Source organism: Balaenoptera musculus, chromosome 5, assembly GCF_009873245.2.
Source record: "Balaenoptera musculus isolate JJ_BM4_2016_0621 chromosome 5, mBalMus1.pri.v3, whole genome shotgun sequence".
In the NCBI taxonomy this organism is placed as follows: Eukaryota; Metazoa; Chordata; class Mammalia; order Artiodactyla; family Balaenopteridae; genus Balaenoptera; species Balaenoptera musculus.
Genome location: NC_045789.1, coordinates 29,866,141 through 29,888,603, shown reverse-complemented (window position 1 = coordinate 29,888,603; position 22,463 = coordinate 29,866,141). Strand labels below are relative to the sequence as shown.

The following is a 22,463-nucleotide window of genomic DNA, read 5'->3' as shown; positions in this document are numbered from 1 at the left end:
TAAATTAAGAGTTTGGGATTAACAGATACCCACTACTATATATAAAATAGATCAACAGTGTCCTACTGTATAGCACAGGGAACTATATTCAATATCTGGTAATAACCTATAGTGGAAAAGAATCTGAAAAAGAATAGATATATATGTATAACTGAATCACTTTGCTGTACACCTGAAGCTAATACAACATTGTAAATCAACTCTACTTCAACAAAAAGTTATTTGTTTTGGGGAAAAAAAGATGGAGACACATGAATAGCGTTCTGAGAGATGAAGTGGGAATAATAAATGACAAAGGAGTTTTTTCTAAGACGGGTGCTCCAGGAGCGTAAGGACAAAATAATTCCTCAAGGAAAGCTGCTGGCAGAACCATCTAGCTTTGAAGGCTGTGCCAGCCTCTAAAGGAGGGTTAGAATCGGGCCAGACAGAGTACAGAGGTGGTGTGTGCAGTCCAGACATGAGAAACCATCCAGAGCAGGAAAGGTGATCAGTCTCTGAGTGCAGAAGTGAAGTGATGGAACCACAGGACCTGAAGCACTGTGGGCTCACCCTCCAGAGTGGAGGGGGCTCTATCTTTCTCCCTTTCCTTCTGGCGGTTTCTGCCTTCTCTCTCCTCCTTCCCCCTACGGCCATCCTTTTCCTCTCTCTCCCATCCCATCCCATCCCATCCCATGCCATCCCATGCCATCCCATGCCATCCCATCCCATCCCATGCCATCCCATCCCATCCCATCCCATCCCATGCCATCCCATCCCATGCCATCCCATCCCATGCCATCCCATCCCATCCCATCCCATGCCATCCCATGCCATCCCATCGCATCCCATCCCATCCCATGACATCCCATCCCATCCCTCCACTTCTGCTTGGTCCTTCCCCTTTCTCTTCATTTTCTGGCTTTCTTTCCCCCCCACTCCCTCTTTTCTCCCATCACTGTCTCTCATGTAGACTGAGACATTATCACCAAATATCGCATTTATTGAATAAAAACATTACCTCCGAATGTCTTACACTGAAATTAAGTGCATTAAGGCTTTTCTACACTTTTCCAGGGGGAAGAAAACTGACGGCACAAACTTGCTTTTTTACTTTACTGTGACCCTGGTGCTCTTCTCTTTGGGATGGTCACCCTACATGGAAAACTTTTTCTCACAGGCTCCACCAGTTTTGCTCTTGAAATCATTGAAATTCCTGTTCCAGATGTTACTTGAAGGGATGACTTCGCTTTTCTAATTTTTACTGTATTTTCTGTTTTTCCCGACTGCTGGTCTCTGTCCTTGTGGCAGAGAGCATTGACTCCAGCTGGCTGCCCACACCTGCAACTGCACCCCCAGTTCTTGGTGTTGAGCACACAATGAGGGGGCTTTAGTGGCACCCACCTCTCTCTTAAAGGTGCCAGAGCTGGTGCCCGGCTGGGGACTGGGGTCCTGCCTGCTCCAGAGACCCCAGGGAGCTAACACTCGTGAAATGTGAGCCTTAACTCTCTTTGCTTCTAGGCGATGAACACAGAAACCCAAAGAATCGTTTGCTTGTCCTTAAAGAGAGACTCCATGGCCACTTCGTTCTGATTAGAGGAAGTTCAGAAGTTCACAGAATTTCTGAGTAGAAGAGAAGGTTAGACAACGTCAGCTGTGCTCCTCAGCAGTCTTGACTAGCAGTTTTCTACAAGCAGATTAAAAAAAAAGAGAACTGTTGAGGCTACCCTTTGAATAAGCATTGTGTTCATGTCATTCCGTGTGCGTGTGTAGTGTGTCCCGGTGTTGACATTTATGCTACTGGTGTGGTGGCCTGGGGATGTGATACTGAGCCCGCCCCGTCATGAATGATGTAGGTGTTCACAATGTCCTGAACAACATCTGCTTTGTGACAGATGTTCGGAATCAGTAATAAGAAAGGGCACGTGGCTAATCTCTGATAAATTAATCGAGTCGAACATCATCTTTATTTTTTAATTTAGGCAGATAAATGATGCCATTTGCAGCAACATGGATGGACCTAGAGATTATCATACTAAGTGAAGTCAGCCAGACAGAGAAAGACAAATATCATATGATATCGCTTGTCTGTGGAATCTAAAAAAATGGTACAAATGAACTTATTTACGAAACAGAAAGAGACAGACATAGAAAACAAATTAATGATTACCAAAGGGGAAAGGTGGGGAAAGGTGAGGGAAGAGGGATAAATTAGGAATTTGGGAGCAACAGTACACCCTACTATATGTAAAAAAGGTAATCAACAAGGACCTCTACTGTATATAGCACAGGGAACTCTACTCAGTATTCTGTAATAACCTATATGGGAAAAGAATCTGAAAAAGAATAGATATATATATATGTATAACTGAATCACTTTGCTGTACACCTGAAAATAACATTGTAAATCCACTATACTTCAATTTAAAAATAAGTTAATTAATTTATAAATAAATAAATTTAGGTAGATGGATTTATCAGCTTTTACAGTGAGTCAAACAACAGAAACTACCTTTCACCCAGAATTATGGCACCTGAAAATGTTTTCTAGGCCCCCGTTTGATTAATGAATTGAAGAGGGTCTATGATAACAGTCACTGGAGGTTTAGCTGTTTTCTTCTTCCAAAGCAAGACTCTCAAGGTAGAAGAAGGCATCTGTGATCCAGTTGCTTCCCACCTTCCACATCTGCATCCCCATCCTAGCACACTGCTGAGGCCACCTCTGCATGAGTGAGCCGCTCAGCTGTTGCCTTGGAAGCACAGCTGCACATCCGGGCTCCATCAGAGTGAGTGTCCTTCTTTATAACCTACGGCAGGTTCTGGTTGCTAGAAGAATGTGACTTTTGCCTCAGGAAGACAACGACTCCACAAATTGCAGTTTAATACAAAGCTTTTATCATACTAGGAAAAGGTGACTTGCTATCACCCTTTACCCAAACAATGGTCTAGCCACACTTCTAAATTCAGCAATTTACTTTGTTCACATTCTTGAAATTCAGCAGTTATCAAGTGGGAATTTGACCTTTTTATGGCCCCTTTTAACAAGGAAACTATGGTCATTTAGTTCATTAATTCATTAATAAATTCATTAATTTATTGAAATTGAGCAATGTCTTTAAGTATTGATATATATACCCAAAATGCCTCTGTTTGAAGCAGTAGCTCACTGTAGGTTTTCTGTCTTCTGTTGAACCATCTGCGGTCTGCATACTGTTAAATTTACAGAAATTTGCTATTAAAGTCTACAGCCTACGAAAATAAGGCTTGATAATTAAAAAAAATTTTTTCACAAGAGAATATTGTTCTTTTGTATCTTTTCTGTGTGTAGAGAGATTCTGGTGATGACTTTTTTTTTTTTAATTTTTGTTGGAGTTTAGTTGATTTACAATGTTGTGGTGTTAGTTTCTGCTTTACAGCAAAGTGAATCATATATCTTCGCTCTTTTTTAGATTCTTTTCCCATATAGGCCATTACAGAGTATTGAGTAGAGTTCCCTGTGCTATACAGTAGGTCCTTATTAGCTGTCTGTTTTATACATAGTAGTGTGTATATGTCAATCCCAATCTCCCAGTTTATCCCTCCCCTGTTTCCCCCCTGGTAAATATGGTTAGCACGGATTAAGTCTCATAAGGTTCCAAGCATGCTGTTGGGTGTTTTAACCTGAATATAACAGTTGAGTCCAGGCTCTGAGACCAAGCTGCTTGGATTCAAATCCTAGAATACTATTTTCAGCGAGGTTTGACTTCCTAGTTTTTACTTGAAATAAGTAAGTCACCTTATCTAGTCAAGAACTAGAGCCTGTTCCTTTGTCAAGGACATATATAAGCTTCCTTACCAAAGCCAAGAATCAAAACATTTGGTTCACTAGGTCTTAAAATGTCCTGGGAATAATCAGGCCAGGCTCTGTGCCCCTGCTAGAGTGGCTGCTGTCAGTAGGCATGAAGTGCCAGTAGTATTCACCTGTTTGCGTGCACAAAAGGCTCCCACTCCTGGTATAGATAATAGACGGTGAGCCATTATTCTGGTAAATATTCTGCAGTTGGCTGGGTTCCTTACTTTATTCTAGTGTGAGGTATTTAGTCACACATCTCAGAAACAGGTGTGTCCCCCATGACACAGTAGGTAGTGTCATGAAAAGTTGCTTAGAAATCACTTTTCATCATTTATATTTTAGTGAAGTATAGTTGAGTTACAATGTTGTGTTAATTTCTGCTGTACAACAAAGTGACTCAGTTATACATATATATATACATTCTTTTTTATATTCTTTTCCATTATGGTTTATCCCAAGAGATTGGTTGTAGTTCCCTGTGCTATTTAGTCGGACTTTTTAAAATGAATTATATCATAACTGGCCTGTGGAAATTCACAGTGCAGTGAATACGAAGATTAAACCTTTGGTCAAGCCAAAACATTTTTGTCATGTGATTTATCACAGATACCCCCAATTTAACTTGCTCTAAAATCTGAACTTTTTACAGTGGGTTATGGCTGCATGTTTCTTTCCTCTACCAAAAACATGTGTCCTGTACCCAAAAGAAACTGTGCTGACTCTATGAGTATTTAAAAAGGTAAGGTACAAAGGACTGTTTTATCAAAAATTATAGATAAAATGTATGGTAAAGATAAAAAATTTCTAGGACCATCAGTGGTAAATTATGTTTGCTGTATAACCAGGCTGCTTCTGGATTTTTCAGTTGTCACATATTCTTTTGGTCTGTGTAATATCCATTAAAGTCAGCAGAAGTTGTGATGCTTAAGTCGAGGGCAGTTCTATGAAACATATCCCTTCTGGAACATCAATTAAGGTAACAAACAAAACACTGAACTAGCTTTTAACTATTACTGGACTTGCCGATGTAAAATTAATAGAGAATACATGAATGTTATGGAGATCATTGGGGTACCACTCCCTCTGGCTCATCTGTCCAGTAAAGCAAACCACAAACAACATTCTGCAGTGATTCTTAAGCAGCTGAGTTCTGCCCTGCCTGTTAATAAATGATGTAAATACTATAAAAATGAACAGACATCTCAACTGCAACTAGCAAAATGGTCCTCCTACAGATATATCTTGTTTGTCCGTTCAGGAAAAATCTAGTAAGACTATGAAAAAATAAATAAAAACCATAAACTGGCATAATTTGAATGCTCAAATTGAGGTCATTTTTATTCTAATTAAGATTTGAAAAAAAAGGACTGTTTCTGCATGCTGTTTTTAGGAAAATAACAAGCTTGAGACAGGGACCATCTGTTGCACTGACCATGTAACAAGATGTTAGATTTATTCATACATCATAAAAATGTAGCTTGCAGTATCATATGTAAGGTCTGGTCCTGCAGATCTGCTGTGATTATCTGTGTGCACCACACCACTCAAATTATTTAACTCTCTGTTGTAAGATTGACACTATCGCTGCATGCATTCCAACATTGTATAACACACACACACCCACACACCCACACCCCTACACCTGGGGCAATTGATGGAAGTAATAGCATGTTAGCAAACAGTTTTATTAAGAGGCTTCTTCTTGAGATTCCAGAGATTTCAAGGAGTTCAGCCCTGAATGAGCACTGATTTTCTTTGTTTATATCTGTATTTGAAAAGCAAAGTCTGTGAAATTTGTTGGATTTACCTGTTCTCTGTAGCTATCAGGTATTTATTTAGCACTCATGTAATTTTGGACCTATGCACTGTACAAAACTCAATCATAGAAAGATATGCGCCTTAGTATACAGAAGAAGGACACAGACTTTCCAGGTGATGAGAGTTGCCTGTTATTTGATTAAACAATAGGATAGCCCTTGGATTCAAGGGATAAAATGAAATATTTCAAAGGTTTATTTTTCTAGTTCCTTACTAAGTAAAGTGATGTCTTACACACCTAAAAGGTGTTTGGGTGACAAAGGTACAGTTTGGTGCAATATTGCTAAAGGAGCTTAAGTTTTTAAATGTCACTGTACCTTCCATAGGCTCCCATAGGTAGAAGGGTTGGGAACCTCTTGTGCTGTGGCATTTATGAAATCAGCCAGTGTGAAAGGATTTCATCTATTAAATGTGAGTTCTTGGAAAGAGAAAGGAGTGATAAAGGTAGTTCTATTTTCCCTTCCCCCTTTGGATACCAAAACTACAGAAGACAGGCCTTTAAGGAGCTGTTTCTGACTGATTTTTAAAACTATGGTTTATTAAAGAATTTTCACTCTCCCTGCTTTCAAAAAGCATTTAGTACAGCTTGCAATAAAAACACTGACACAGTAAGACTAAAAATGCATCAAAACACAAAAAAGGCAAAAGGCAAGTAGTAAAAACAGAGGAGGAAGAAGATAATTTATATATTATAGAAGAAGAAGAATGAATGAAAAGCCTAAACCCAAAGAGAAGTTACATAATTAAACACAAATCTTAGTTCCTAGTCTCTATCAAGTATAGCAGGTAGGATTATGGGTTGCAAAGATTCCTTTTTTATTGAGGTATAGTTGATTACAATGTTATATAAGTTTCAGGCTTACAGCACAGTGATTCACAATTTTTAAAGGTTATACTCCATTTATAATTATTATAAAATATTGGCTGTATTCCCTGTTGTACAATATATTCTTGTACCTTACCAATTTTGTACATAGTAGTTTGTTCCTATTACTCCCCTACTCCTATCTTGCCCCTCCCCCCTTCCCTCTCCCCACTGGTAACCACTAGTTTGTTCTCCATATCTGTGAGTCTGTTTCTTTTTTGTTATATTTACTAGTTTGTTTTATTTTTTAGATTCCACATATAAGTGATATCATATAGTATTTTGTCTTTGTCTGATGTATTTCACGAAGCATAATACCCTCCAAGTCCATCCATGTTGTTGCAAATATCAAAACGTCATTCTTTTTTATGGCTGAGTAGTATTCCATTGTGTGTGTGTGTGTGTGTATATCACATCTTCTTTATCCATTCATCTGTTGATGGACCCTTAGGTTGCTTCCATATCTTGACTATTGTAAATAGTGCTTCTGTGAACATTGGGGTTCATGTATCTTTTCAAATTAGTGTTTTCATTTTCTTCAGATACATACCCTGGAGTGGAATTGCCAGGTCATGTGGTAGTTCTAGTTTTATTTTTTTTGAGAAACCTCCATACTTTTTTCCATGGTGGTTGCACCAATTTACATTACCACCAACAGTGTACCAGGGTTCCCATTTCTCCACATCCTCACCAACATTTGTTACTTGTGGTCTTCTTGATGATAGCCATTCTGACAGCTGTGAGGTGATAGCTCATTGTGGTTTTAATTTGCATTTCTCTGATGATTAACAATGTTGAGCATCTTTTGATGTACCTTATGGCCATGATGGCCTGATGGCCTCCTTCGGAAAAATGTCTATTCAGGTCTTCTGCCCATTTTTTAATTGGGTTGTTTGGTTTTTTGATATTGAGTTATATGAGCTGTTTATATATTTTGGACATTAACCCTTTATTTGTCATATAATTTGGAAATATTTTCTGTTTTTTGATTTAAAAAATTTTAATTGCAATAAAATACTCATAGCATACAATTTATCATCTTAACCATTTTTAACTGTATAGTTCAATAATGTTAAATACATTCACATTGTTATGTAAACAAGTGCCCATTCCCTCCTACTCCCAACCCCTGGTAACAACCATTCTACTTCCTGTCTTTATGAATTTGATGACTCTAGGTATCTCAGATAAATGGACTCATACAGTATTTGTCTTTCTGTGACTGCCTTATTTCACTTTGCATAACGTCATCAAGGTTCATCCATGTTGTAGCATGTGTTAGAATATCCTTCCTTTTTAAGGCTAAATAATATTCCATCGTATGTATATACCACACTTTATCGTTCATCTGTCAATGAACGTTGGATTGCTTCCAACTTCTGGATATTTTTAATAGTGCTGTGATGAACATGAGTGTATAAATATCTCTTCAAGAGCCTGCTTTCAATTCTTGCAGAGATTCTTTAAGTTGAAGTTAGCTTGCATTTTCCTTGTAGACGACCACAGTATGAGGTGTCCCTGTAGGTGTTCAGGCTAATGCTTAGAGCTCCTGAGTCCTATGGTGCCCATAACCTGGAATGTGTTGTGGTTTGGGCTTATCAAATGTCTATTTCTATCAGAGTAGAACATGAATATGATTCCAGGAATGTATTTAGTTTGGAACAATAATTTCCTAAATCAGCTACCTCCAATATGGACCTCCAGATAACTGAATAACTAAGACTTTCAAATACATTTTTAGTAGTGTTTTGGTAAGCCAGTACTTGAAAACCAAAATGGGAGTGTTCCTTCTGACAGCCATTGGCCGATTGGTTCAGTGGACTATTCTCATAGTGTGAAATAGGGCAACACTGTTAACATATAATAATGGCAAGAGCGCATGGGTCCTGTAGGTACACAAGTTGTTCAGATCGTTTAGCTACTAAGTCAAAAGCAGGCAACTAGCATACAAATCATTTAAATTGTGAATGCCCTTCCCACTCTGATTTTAATGGGCCTTTTTCTAATTCTCACTCTTATTAGAATAAATTCCAACCCTGAATTCTCGCAAAAACTAGGAAAAAAAGTATTTTCTAATTCTTTGATTATTCACTTTTATTCCAGGTGAATCAGGTTTAGAGACGTTAGATTATTTTAATTTAATATTTTAAAACTATTTCCGAATGATCGTATGATTGCAGTTTAGTGTAACACGTCCTAAGAGAGGACCAGTTGAAGTTGTAGCTGTGAATAAAATTGGTTTGCTATCTTAAGAAAATGACAAAACTATTGAAATGTTTCTTTCATTCTTTTTTCGCTTTTTTTGAAGAGTGTCTTTGAAAATATTTTAGAACTGTAGTTTTCATGGATTTTAACCCAAGGTCTTTGGAATTGGAACTGGATCTCTATGACCATTTTGGTTGTTGTGTTTATTTATTTAAAAGTGGAGTTTATGCTGTTCCTGCAAATGAGATGATGTTTATAAATCGATGACATGTCCACAGAAGTAGAGACTGATGACTGTCAGTTTTTCAGGTCTGATGTTTACTTTAATACAGGGATATTTCCTATCTCAAAAATCTCCTACTGCCTTCATATTAGCCCACTGTTAAGAGTGAATTTTGTGTTTACTTTTACTTTCTAGAAGCATTATACAAATTTCATCTCTTTCCCAAGGTAATCTGTATATTTTTACATTTTTTTACTCAAAATGAGGTAAGATTATTAAATGGATAAAAGCATGTAGAGAAGAGTATTTCTGTGAAGTAATGTTGCAGAATTAATCCCAGTATCATGCCAAAAAGATTGTCCTTATTTCAACTTCTTTGGATGTACATTCCTGTGCATTTAATCTAATTGTGCAAAAATGATGTGAAGTAAAATGTGTTTTTAAGATGGCCTATTTTCTTGAAATTTTAAGCTATATTGAGGACACAGTACTCTTCATTTAGAGAACTCAATTTCATGCAGTGGAAGCAGCAATGGAATTTGAAAAACAACATCTTACTGCATAATGGTGAGCAAAAAATAAACAAATGAGTGAATGTAATAGCAAAACATGTGAGGTTCCAAATATCTCTTTATAGCTGTAAAGAGATACTCTGGAGGAAAGAGCTATAAATGATTGCACCAGCAGCATGGAGAGAGGAGAAGGCATGAGTTTTGAAGTAAAAAACCTGGGTTTAGGTCCATGGCTACATCATATACCTAAATTATTTTCTTGTCATGAACATGAGAATGATTCTGCACAAGGCATTATGAGGACTAGCAAGAGGAAATTTAACTTTGAGCATGCTAGGCACTCCATAAGTAATAGCTCTGAAAACCCATAGAGGTTATTCAGGTAATAATACCTCAAGAAAGAGTTAAAGAGATGCTGTTCCTACTGAAGTGAAAAAAAAAGTGCTTTTTTTTTTTAGGTGTGTTGTTACACATTAACGTTATAATCTGTTTTCAAGTCGAACCTGAGGTCTCTCTTTAAGTAACCTTTAATCTGTGTGTGGATGTTTTGCTAACACATTTGATAACAGAAACACTTTGACACAGAGGCATTTCATTCTCATGTTCTACTCTGGGCAAGTCACGTCTGCCTTCCTGAAAATCTGCGTCCTCTCCAGTTTCTCTCCTGATTTATCTACCATCCTACATATAGAAATAACAACAAGAACACAGTCTTATTTTCCTGAAAAGTCATTTTAAGAATTTGATTAGGGACCTCCCTGGTGGCGCAGTGGTTAAGAATCCGCCTGCCAACACAGGGGACACTGGTTTGATCCCTGGTCCGGGAAGATCCCACATGCCACAGAGCAGCTAAGCTCATGTGCCAAAACTACTGAGCCTGCACTCTAGAGCCTGCGAGCCACAACTACTGAGTCCGTGTGCCACAACTACTGAAGCCCGTGTGCCTAGAGCCAGTGCTCCTCAACAAACAGAAGCCACCACAATAGAAGCCCGTGCACTGCAACTAAGAGTAGCCCCCACTCGCCGCAACTAGAGAAAGCCAGCGCTCAGCAATGAAGACCCAATGCAGCTAATTAATTAATTAATTAAAATGCATTATCTTTCCTCCAAAGGTTTCAGTGTGCCTGACAGCAATTTATTAAAACACAATCATGAGTAGGTTCTAAGAAATTATTTAAAAAACAAAACACAAACAAAAAAAAAGAATTTGATTATTTCTTGGTTTGTTTTAATCAAAATGATCATTGGTCTCCAAGAAGCATTTTATTCTCCCCATGATATCAGCAACAACAACAACAAATGCTGACGTTTGTACCGTGCTTTATAATTTAAGAACTCCCGTACAGCTGGTCCCTACATCTCTGCAAAGTAGGAATTCGTGTTAATTCCCCATTTCACACATGATAAGCCTGGATCTCAGAAGTGACACGATGCCAGGCTCCCAAAACCAGCGCACTGAGGGGCCAATGGGCCGTGCATCTCTACGCCCTGCTGTGGCAAAGCCAAGGATGCCTGTTTTGCCTCCAGCACAAGGGAGCTGAAGGGGTCAAATGCTTAGGACTGCACTTCCTAAACCGCACAGCTTCAAATGCGTGTTGTGTTATATTCCATGGGTGTCCAGATTTGCAAGCCACTTCACCAATTTTACAATCTAAATCTCTCCCTTTTTATTTTTAATTTTTATTAAAAAAAATTTTTTTAACATCTTTATTGGAGTATAATTGCTTTACAATGGTGTGTTAGTTTCTGCTTTATAACAAAGTGAATCAGCTATACGTATACATATATCCCCATATCTCCTCCCTCTTGCATCTCCCTCCCACCCTCCCTATCCCACCCCTCTAGGTGGTCACAAAGCACCGAGCTGATCTCCCTGTGCTATGCGGCTGCTTCCCACTAGCTATTGGTTTTACATTTGGTAGTATGAGAAACTTTTCGAGAACTTCACAAATACCGTATCTATTTCTTTAGCCATTTGATCTTACTTTCTGTAAGTTTTCAGTATTCCCTTTCTCTAATCATCATCCTCATTTGTACGTCTGTGTGTCTGCAGTTCATTTTGTTGTTTTCACTTGTCCTCTTTCCTTTTGGCTTTCCTCCTCTCTCATTCATTCATGAAACACTTTTGAGCAAATATTGACACATGGCACTTGCCTAGGCACTTGCCTAGATCAGACTCTATTTGACGTTCACAAAGGTTAGTCAGACATGGATCCTGCCTTTAAGAAGCTTATAGTTAGCAATCAGAATGGTGGTAGTGAACTGAGCCTTTTTCCCCCTCTGAACACATAGAAATTTTGCATTAAAAAAAAATCTTAAATATATAACCAAGTTCAAAAGGAAAGAAAAAAAAACAGGTCTAAGAACAGGGAATTCACAGCTAGAGTGGTTTAACTTGGAGTTAAAGCTACACATGGCCCACAGACTGTTGGATGTAGAAAGATGCCTTAGGGACGTGCGTTAGAACACAAACAGGAACAGGACACAAGAATGTAGACTCCAGCGAGACTAGGGCATGAAATGGAGCCCCCTGCAAAAAGCCAGGCTCTGCAAGGATTGCACTGTCTACTAACAAGGACAGTAAAACCCAACAAGCCAGCCAGCCCAGGGACATAGCAAGGAAGCTGAAAGAAATAAGAAATACAAGCCTGCACCACATCAAGCGTGGAGTCTAAAATTTAAACAACGCAGTCTCGCAAAAAGCATTTAAGCTGAGAAACTAGCATCAAAACTGGCAGAACAAGGGAAATGCTTGTACCCTGATAGTTATAAATGCTGAAACTTCCTGTAGAGTCCTTTCCACAAGACAGTGCCCCTGGGATTCACCTAGAAAACAATATATGCCAAAATAATGCATGTTAGATGGGCATATGAGCATCCCCCCCAAAAATGAATTTAAAACATTTGAAAGAAACTATAAAATAAACATGTTAAAAGTATTTAGAGATAGAATAGGTAAGGTATAATTTAGAGGAAGGGTATGTAGTAAACATAACGTAAGAAGTCTGTCATGGAAAATAACAGAAGTGTTTGAGAAAGAACCAAATAGAGCATTTCTAGGCACCCAGGCACTAAAAACATCCAAATGAAAACACTGGAGGCATTAAACAGATTAGCCACAAAAAAGGAAAAAAAAATATTAGAAAATAGATCTGAGAAAACTATCTAGAATGCAGTACAGACAGATAAAAAGAAAATATAAAAGGGAGGTAAATGTGGAAGACAATGAGAACGTCCAACACACTGGTAACAGACATTCAAAAAGGAAAAATAGCAGAAATGGGGTGGGGATGATGTTTGAAGAAACAATATCTAAGGCCATTTCAGAACTTAAGAAATACCTGCATCTTCAAGTCAAATAAGGACATTGAGTCCTGAGCAAGAGAAATAAAAATCAGTCTGCACCTCCGTCCTTCATATTGAAACTGCAGACATCAAAAATAAACAGAGAAAAATTTTTTTAAGCTACCAAAGAGAAAATGCAAATTCCCTACCTGTAAAAGAATGACAATTAGACTAACAAGAAATTTCCCAAAAGCAGTAGTGAAGGCCCAGGTGTAATGGAATATTATCTTCAAAGTACTGAGGGAAATTACCTGTCACACTAGAAATCTAAAACGTGTTAAAACTATCATTCAAGAATAAAGGTGAAATAAAGACATTTTCAGACATATCAAGACTGAAAGATTTGAACATTCAGCAACTGACCGCTGCTGAAAGAATTACAAATATACGTATGAGTGTGTACCCTGATAGCTTAAATCCAGACTTATCATATGTAAAACTGGGAATTAACACAAATTCCTACTTTGCAGAGATGTAGGGACCAGCTGTATGGAAGTTCTTAAATTATAAAGCACTGTACAAATGTTAGCTTTTGTTGTTGTTGCTGATATCATGGGGAGAATAAAATGCTTCTTGGAGACCAATGATCATTTGGGTTAAAACAAACCAAGAACCCAGTTGAACCCAGTAGTACGGAGTGGAGTGCAAAAAGCAATGGTGATGAGAGAAATATGTTTGTAACTCTAAACAGACATGAGGTGTGGATGTGAGAGAGAGACAGACTGACTTCAGGGGTGATCTGAAAACAAGTTGAAATTTAAATACTAAAGAGGAATAAGATGCAAGATGGGAAGCAGTAGACCAAAGATAAAGTACTCTACATCTTTTCAGTTTCTCATGGAAAAGCTATTGATTAACTTTAGATTTTTAAGTATGCAAGTTCATAACTTGATAATTATTTTTTTAATTAATTAATTAATTTATTTATTTATTTATTTATTTATGGCTGTGTTGGGTCTTTCGTTTCTGTGCGAGGGCTTTCTCCAGTTGTGGCAAGCGGGGGCCACTCTTCATCGCGGTGCGTGGGCCTCTCACTATCGCGGCCTCTCTTGTTGCGGAGCACAGGCTCCAGACGCGCAGGCTCAGTAATTGTGGCTCACGGGCCTAGTTGCTCCGCGGCATGTGGGATCTTCCCAGACCAGCGCTCGAACTCGTGTCCCCTGCATTGGCAGGCAGATTCTCAACCACTGCACCACCAGGGAAGCCCTTGATAATTATTTTAAGAGTAAAAATAGAATGTATATCTTCTAAGTCCCAATAGATGAGCAAAGAGGGTTTTTTTTTTTTTTTATTTTGTAAGCTGGATCCATGTAATAAAAGGAAGGAAAGTAGAAGGAAAGGAGGGGAGAAAGTTAGGATGGTGGAAAAAATATCCAAATATATTAGTAATCATGATAAATGAAAACAGATTAAATTGAGCTATTATAATATAAAGACTCTCAGATTCTTTTAATCCAGCTTTTTGCTGTTTAAAAGATACATGTGTGATATATAATTATGTGGGAACTTTGTAAACAAGGGATTTTTTCAAAGGGCATTCCAGGCAAATTCTAAAGAGACAGCAAAAGAAAGAGACAGGAAGGAAGAAAGGGAGGGAGGGAGGGACTAAGGAAAGATCATCAAACAAAATTTTTAAGGCAAAAAAATATTATGAATAAAGATGGTATTAGTGATAGGGAAAAAAAGCTTTAAATATAATGGATAAAGATATGAAGAGACAAATCATCAAAGAAGAAACCCAAATGGTCAGAAAACATTTGAAAAATGTTCCAGCCTGCTGGTGATAATGGCAATGCAAATAAAAGCAACAGTGGGATAACCCTTTCAACCCCCATCAGATGGCGAAAAAAACAAAAATTCAAATTGGTTAATGACAAGTATTCATGGCATGTGGAAAAAAAGGACATAGCCTCTCTTACTGGTTGGAATGAAAGCAGCAGATGTGCATACATCTATGACTCAGCAGTTCTATTTTTGTCCTGTATTTTAGAGAAGTGCCCAAGGATGTCCCTTGGGCATCATCTGTAATACTTGTAAACCGGAAACAAACCCAAGTGTCCATCCGGAGTGGAATGGATTAGTAAACTGTGATGTGTTCAAACCAATGAAACTCGCTTCAGGGAAAATGTCTTTGCTTAGAGTTACCTGTATGAAAATGGATACATCGCAGAATCACAACGTTGAATAAAAATAAGTTGCAGAAGGATATGCATATCTAATTTCAAATTTACATAAAACCAAGCGGTACTGTGTGCTGTTTTTATGAATACATACGTGTGTATAAAGTATACACATCTGAGAGGAAATAATAATCTCCCAAAGTGAGTGGTTCACTTCTTCAGTGAGGAAGATGAATGGGGACAGGGAGGGAGACAGAGCGGGCCTTAACTCAGCCGTGTTTATTTTATAAAGATCTGAAGCAAATATGGCAAAAATATTAGCATTTATTCTTAATTCTGCATGGTAGATCCATAGGCTCCTGCTATTTTGCTGTGTGTGTGTGTGTTTGTGTGTGTATGTGTGTGTGTTTTAAAAATATTTCCTTAATTAAAAATGTGACCGCCTGGGGGGGTGGGATGGGGAGGGTGGGATGGAGGGAGATGCGGGAGGGAGGAGATATGGGAACGTGTGTATATGTGTAGCTGATTCACTTTGTTATAAAGCAGAAACTAACACACCATTGTGAAGCAATTATACTTCAATAAAGACGTTTAAAAAAAAAAAAAATAGCTCCCGGAAAGACACATACCATGTGATATCACTTATATGTGGAATCTAAAATACAACACAAATGAACATATCTACAAAACAGAAACAGACTCACAGATGTAGAGAACAGACTTGTGGTTGCCAAGGGGGAGAGGGGTGGAGATGGATAGACTGGGAGTTTGGGGTTAGTAGATGCAAACTATTATATATAGGATGGATAAACAACAAGGTCCTACTGTATAGCACAGGGAACTATATTCAATATCCTGTGATAAACCATAATGGAAAAGAATATAAAAAAATTTATATATATGTATAACTGAATCACTTTGCTGTGCATCAGAAATTAACACAACATTGTAAATCAACTATACTTCAATAAAAAAATAAATTTAAAAAATGATAAAAATATCTCTTAGCCTGTTATGGGAAGGGAGAGACATATAGCAATAATACCAAGCAAAATGCTATGTGTTCCATTATGGTTTTTTTACAAATGTCTTTCAGACTTGAGATAAAAGAGATTTTTGCCATTTAAACCCAAGAGTGCATCTGGAAGAGGTATTGCAGGGTTGCCTTGCTACAGACACCCCCCTGGTTCAGTCACTCATAGAAATAGACCAGCCATCGTGACCTCCTTTTCTGTGTCTATAGCCTTTGTCAAGTCCTTTCCCATTTCTCACTAGTAAACTCTTTTTTACTAATTTCATTCTGGTCATAACAGAGTACTTATCCAGGGCCTCCCAAAAGATTTATTACTTTGAGAAAAAACATCTGAACAACTAAATGATGCCTTACTTCCTTGTCACGGAAAGAGAAAATAATGACTTCTGTCGTAAAATCATGAGGATCTTTATGGAAACACTTGGGTTTGGCGGAGAAAGTAGCTTGGTTGGTTGTTTAAATGGACACGTGTATGTATCACACAAACTCCCATATCACTTCCTCCCTGTACTGGAGAGATTCCATTTGAGGAATCTTTTAAAATGTTGTCTGATTTCCCTTTTTAAATGCGCCGCTGCAAAGAGTTAACGGACACGTTTCACGACCTCTGTAAAGTGGTCCATGTGGATATAAGACTATTCCTCGCTGTCCTGCATCCATAGCATCTAACACAGCCCTTCCGAATAGGAAGCACTTGGGATCTCTGGCCGAAGAGGAATAGGCGTCTCCAGGCTTCCCCCCACATCACGGCAGCTTCTCTGCTTGGTGGACAATCTCAGGATCACACACGCCACCATCACTTGTTGTCACTCTTGATGTACAATGAAATCATGGCACGCTTTGAGAAAGGTTGGTTTCGGTGCTTCTGACACATTCTCCCAATGGACGAGTCAACAGCCTGACAGGGTTGGTCTATAAGCAATTTACCAGTCACCATGCAAGGCAGCTGAATTGCCTTGCAAGTACACTTCTACTCCACATTGAAGCCAAAAGCAAATGAGAGATCTGACTTAGATCTCTCGCCAGTCTGGGTCTGATCATGGACGTTGCATTCTCAGACATCTTTGCTTTTCCTTTGCAGAGAGAAGATGCACCAGTCTGCCATGTATGAGCTTTGCCAGGGGATGCACCAGATCAGCCTTCAGTTTGTCCGGCTGCAGCTCACCTTTGAGGAATACACCGTAATGAAAGTGTTGCTGCTGCTGAGCACAAGTAAGCTGACACCCACCTGGCCCTTTTCCTACATTGTCACATCATCTCCCCTTTAGGAGAGTTGCCTATTTCTAGGGTCAGGTAGTCGATATGGGAAAAAAATAGGAGGAGGTGGGCAGAGGGCTTTGGTGTCGGATGAACTAAGTTACTTGCAGAGTATGAAGCTTTGGGTAGAGCATCTGCCTTGATTCCTTCATCCATCGGATTTGTTAAGTGTCTGTTATGTGTATGGTGGGACTGGGCAATTCAGGAACTACTGGGATGAATGAGGTACAGTCTCAACCCTCAGGGAGTTTTACCGTAAGATGAATTCCAAGGTAGTTTTAATACATTGTGGAAAGGGATTATCTACCGTGATCGAGATAAAGAGGGGGCTCTTCTCTGGGGGCTCAGAGAAGAGAAGCGCATGCTCAGTTCTGGGTATCAGGGAGGGATTTATGGTGATGTTGCAACTCGGAGAGCTTTGCCAGGGTGAGGGGTTGAATCTGAGGCAGGAGCTGGCCTTCCTGCCGGGGAACGGCGTGAGCAAGCGTGGCAGGGTGGGAAGCAGAGCCATGCAATAGCACTTAGTTCTCGGGAATTGTTTTGCCCGTTAATGTTTTAATTTTTTTTATCTCATTTCTGTATCCACTAAATTTTTCAAGGCACATCAGGTGGTATTGGATTGGGGAGAAGTGGGGAATAAGGTTGGGATGCAGATTGGGCCGGAAGATTCCCACCTGTTGAAGACAACTGGTGTCTGTTAGGCGAGCAGGGGAGTGTGGTACCGAAGGCTCTAAGCAGTAGGGTGACATGACCAAAGGGATCCTTCATGGCTTTATGAACATGTGTCTGACAATAAACCGGATGAGAGGGAATGGGACGGGGAAGGAGAGAGGCCAAGCCAGACAGAGAATTGAGCCAGACTAGAAGCCTAGAGACCTGCTGTGAGGCTGTTGAAATAACAGCCTGGAAAATAATGGTGGATGCTATGATGACAGCACCAGACGCATTCAAGACACACTGCAGAGTTGACCTTGGCAGCTGACAAGAAGGGGAAATAAAAATAGTCTGGGTCGGAAGTGACCTAGGTTTTGAGTGCAGAGAAGTGACTAAGATGGCAGTGATACCATGAAGAGAAATGCGTTCATGTCAGGACTTGGAGCAGATTCTGTGGCACGTAAAATGACTTCTCTTTTGGATGGGCTGATTGTCAGAGGTAGCCTCTCATAGAGAGGCTGAAAGAGGGGGAAACTGGGGGACTCGAGCTCAGAAGACAGGTTTGGGTATCAAGATATAAACTTGAAATTATCCTTGTAGAAAATGAAAGTCCAATGGCGAGTGGGGTGCCGAGGCACAGAAAGAAGAGGAAGGAGCCACTGAGCTACTGGAAAGGAGGATTGCAGCGGCTGAGGGACAGGGACAGAACTGTCAGGGAGGCAGGGGAACCGGGAAGGTGCCAAGAGTTCAAGGTTCCCCGAGCGGCATGACTAATGGCATCGCTTCCAGAGAAAGCTGAGAATGCCGACAGAAGCCTGCTGGGGTTGACCATTGGGCATCAGGCAGGTGCCAGACAGCCAGGGACTTGCAGATTGATGGGAAGCATTTTTAGGCACCTGGAACCAAGCATGAGAGGAGAGAAGTCGATGGCAGACGGTGCCAGAAGAGACGAGGGAGGGCAGGATTAGCCTTGGCAAGGATGCTGAGCACTTCTTCCCCAGACAACGGCACAGGCCTTTTCACACAGAGGGGCAGGAATTTGAGGGAGCTCCCATCAGGTGAGGGCGAGACCAGGAATGATGGCAAGAGACAGGATGGAGAGGAAATCCCAGAGCCAAGCGCTGTGGGCCACTGAGAAAATGGAGAAATGTCCTGAATGCTGGGGTGAGTGGCGAGGACTTCAAAGGAGGAGAGTTTGTTGAGCGACCACCTGGAAGCTGAAAAGAGCATCCAGGATGCACCCAGCCCTCCCCTTGGTCCAGGAATCAGCAGCTTGGGAGAAAGGGCAGTTTTCAGTAGAGTCACGTGGAAGGAAGTGGTGTCCACAGCCAAGCACTGAGGATGGGATGGATAAGAAGAGATGCTGTTTCCAGCAAGGAAGGATTGGGTCTGGGGAAGAGTGAAGCCTGAGACGGGTAGAACAGGAAGCGGGGAGGCGGTGGTAGATGTGGATGATGTGGATGAGTCCCTGCTCCACCTACGTTTAGCACCTCTCAGTTTCCAAAGAGTTTTTATCTATCATCTAATTTAACGCTGCAGGATGGGTAGCCACCCCCGTTCTCAAGTGGCCAAGACGGAGGCATGCAGGTGTGACTTGTGCAGCCTCCTTGGTGAGTTAGGACTCAAACCCAGGGCCTTGGCCTTCACTCCCAGCGATTCCCACTCTGCCCCAAGCAGGAAGTGGAAAGCAGGCCCTGGCAGGTGACGGCAGCAGGGAGATTGGAGGGAGAGCAGGCTGGGCTGGACTCCAGCAGAGGGACAGACCAGCAGCGTGGGAGGGAGGTGGGGTCAGCACTTCCCAGCTGTGTTTCACTTGGCCGGCAAGGCTTTTCAGGTTGCTTTTGGCCTTTTGTCTGGTTTGATTTTCACTGACTTCAGTTGTGCAGGGCAGCCCATGCTCTCCCCAGTTTACCGTGGGCCCCGCCGGTCCCTGCATTCCTCCCTGTACACTCAGCCCACATCCAGGAGCTTGTGTTTGCAGCCCCTCGTCTGCAGGGTCAGTAGAACCAGGCTTTGCTCCCTGCTCCAGTGTTCCTCAAGGTTTCTGAGGTTCCCAGTTTATCCTTTCTGAAATATAACTTTGGAAATGTACTCTTAGTTCCCCAACCAGGGATTGAACCCACGCCCTTAGCAATGAAAGTACGGAGTCCTAACCACTGGACCGCCAGGGAATTCCCTGGAAATGTACTCTTGAAATTCAGTGACAGTGATTTTATTCCCCTTTCCAAGCTATGTCACTAATCATTACTCTTAGAAAAATATAAAAAAAAGAAAAAAAATTATATCAGATGGGTGATAGAATTTAATTTTTTTCTAAAAATGCATGTGATACTAATCCTTTATAAACTTTGACCACTCATTGTAATTGGTGTCTTATCCTTTTACATCCATTTAATCAGTCAGCCTATAATCAATTCTGATATCACTTTGACGCTCCCTGAATTAATTTATTAGCTTCCAAGTAGCTCAGTACATTCAAGGCTGATTTTTGTAGATGCAGAAAAAGCAAAATCAAAAAGCAGGAGAACAGAAGTAAAGAATTTTACTGCAGCTTAAACTGCAGCTTATTTTGCTGCAAGCCTATTTTGCTAATCTGTGATAGAATGTGTGAAAATTTTTCTTCTTATTTAGAAGGTTAAATTACACACCTGATGTCCAGTGTATCAGGAAAGTTTTTAAGCAATGACATCAAGAGAAGATCATGTTCTTTTTGCTCACAGAGGAAAGCAGACCGTCTTCCCACCCAGTTGCCTCTTTGCTCTTCTCCAGCCCATAGGTTTTGGATGATTTCCAGGAGCCCTGCTGCATTTAATAAGTAAATTCAGAAAATCTGGGCAGACCTCCAAAATTTGAGGTTTTGCCTAAGTTCTCTTTTTTTGTGGGTTTGTTTCAACTTCTAAAATATCTGGCTGGGAAAATGGTACAATATATTTCAGTCACAGCAGTAAAATACAAGTAATATTTGATACAAGTTGTTCATAATCTTGAGAATTTTGATAACACAGCTATCAGAAATATGAAGGCTTTTGGTTTATCTTAGTAGCTATACCAAATAGCATTGAAATATAATCGTAAATGTATTCACTCCATTCTAATTTTAGGTAATTTTTTAAGGTATGACATCCATAAGTATCTATACTGAAAAACTAAAGGTTTACTCCATAACATTTTGAAACTTAAAAAAATAAATGTTTATCTGTGGGTGGGCAGTGTAGGCACTTATTTACAAACTTTCAGTTTCTTTTGGAACGTTTTGGGTTAACATTAAAGTTTTGGTAGAAAGTGGATCTGTAGTTTCACTATTAACGTCCTGGTTATTACCATCCTTCTTCATGTTTTTTATACTTTTAAAACAAGGGTTTAATTGCAAAGAAAAATAAACTGTTACATAATGGATGATATTTAATTCTGAACGTGAATGTCAAATATTTTAAACCACAACTAATATTGTGGCAGCCTCAGGAAATTGTGCAGTGGCCATTAGGGATTTATTTTTTTCCCCACAAAAAATAGACTTAGATAAACGACAAATCAAAAGCCTCAACAATTAAACTCAAGGAGAAGATCAGTAGCATCATGTGGGAAGTTAATTTGCAAGATAATCTGTATCTTTATATAGGACAACAGGGTTTATTTGGAAACAGTGGTATTCCTGCTCCCAGGGTTACACGTAACACTCAAAAACATATTTAGCCATTCTAAAGAGCTGATGGCCCAAGTAAGTTATTATTTATACCAGTTATTGTAAATTAGCAAATAGGATGTGCACTTAAGAAGTGAAAGTAAGAGCAATTTCAGACTCTATATCACAAGGTGAATTTTTATTATCTTCATCACCCAAAAATGAAAGTTCTAAGTGATTTGATTTTTCAGAGTTAAAGCATAAGCGTAAGTACATATTGGCTGTAGTGAACAAAAGCAAACATGTAAGTCGATTTTCAAAGGGGACACCTGTAGCTTACACTCTGCCCTACATCTCCTCGCAGAACACAGGCCCTGGTGCACCCCTTCTCGATAAAGTGTGTTCACGTGTGTCCTGGGAAAGAGCATCTCCTTTCAGGTCACAGAAACACTCATATCCTTCCAGGTGCTGAATTTCAAAGTATTATTTTTAGTGAGATGTTTTTTGTTTCATTAGGAAAGCCAGCCGCTCCGTACAAGGAAAGAAGAAAACACAACCCTTAATTTTCTATCTTATCGAAGATAATGATGAATGTGGTTTCTTCTCTTCGAAAGTTTTTGATCTTGCCTTGTATGCAGAGCACTGTTGTGTTACCCGTCACACACACAAACCAGTGCACAGACCTGCCAGCAGGTTGTCTGGGCGGTCACATGACAGTGCCTCGGTGGTCATGTGATCTTGGAACAAAGAGGATGGGAAGTGCTTCTTTGCCACACACTGTCTTCCCCCTGGTAGATGGCAGGTTTCCCCGAGTGTCTTTGACATTGGAACTGGAATATGAACATGTTGCTTTCTAATTCCAGCCCCAGCTTAGATTATCTGTGTCTCTTCCAGTTGTCCTGGAAAATCAAAGTATATTTTCCTACGTCTGAGGTATTGGCAAGTTGGATTCATAAAAACTTTGATGACAGGCCACAAGACAGTATAGCACTGTGGTTAAG

The 22,463-nt window shown here is 39.9% G+C and overlaps 1 protein-coding gene across 2 annotated transcripts in view; it reads left to right on the top strand.

Moving 5' to 3' along the window:
* The window catches only part of NR3C2 (nuclear receptor subfamily 3 group C member 2), a 367,026-nt gene that overhangs the window by 311,618 nt on the left and 32,945 nt on the right, over nt 1–22,463 (top strand). For both annotated transcript variants that reach the window (XM_036853563.1, XM_036853562.1), the window contains exon 7: nt 17,011–17,141. In XM_036853563.1, the coding sequence (XP_036709458.1) occupies nt 17,011–17,141 (131 nt within the window). The remainder of the gene's footprint in view (nt 1–17,010; nt 17,142–22,463) is intronic.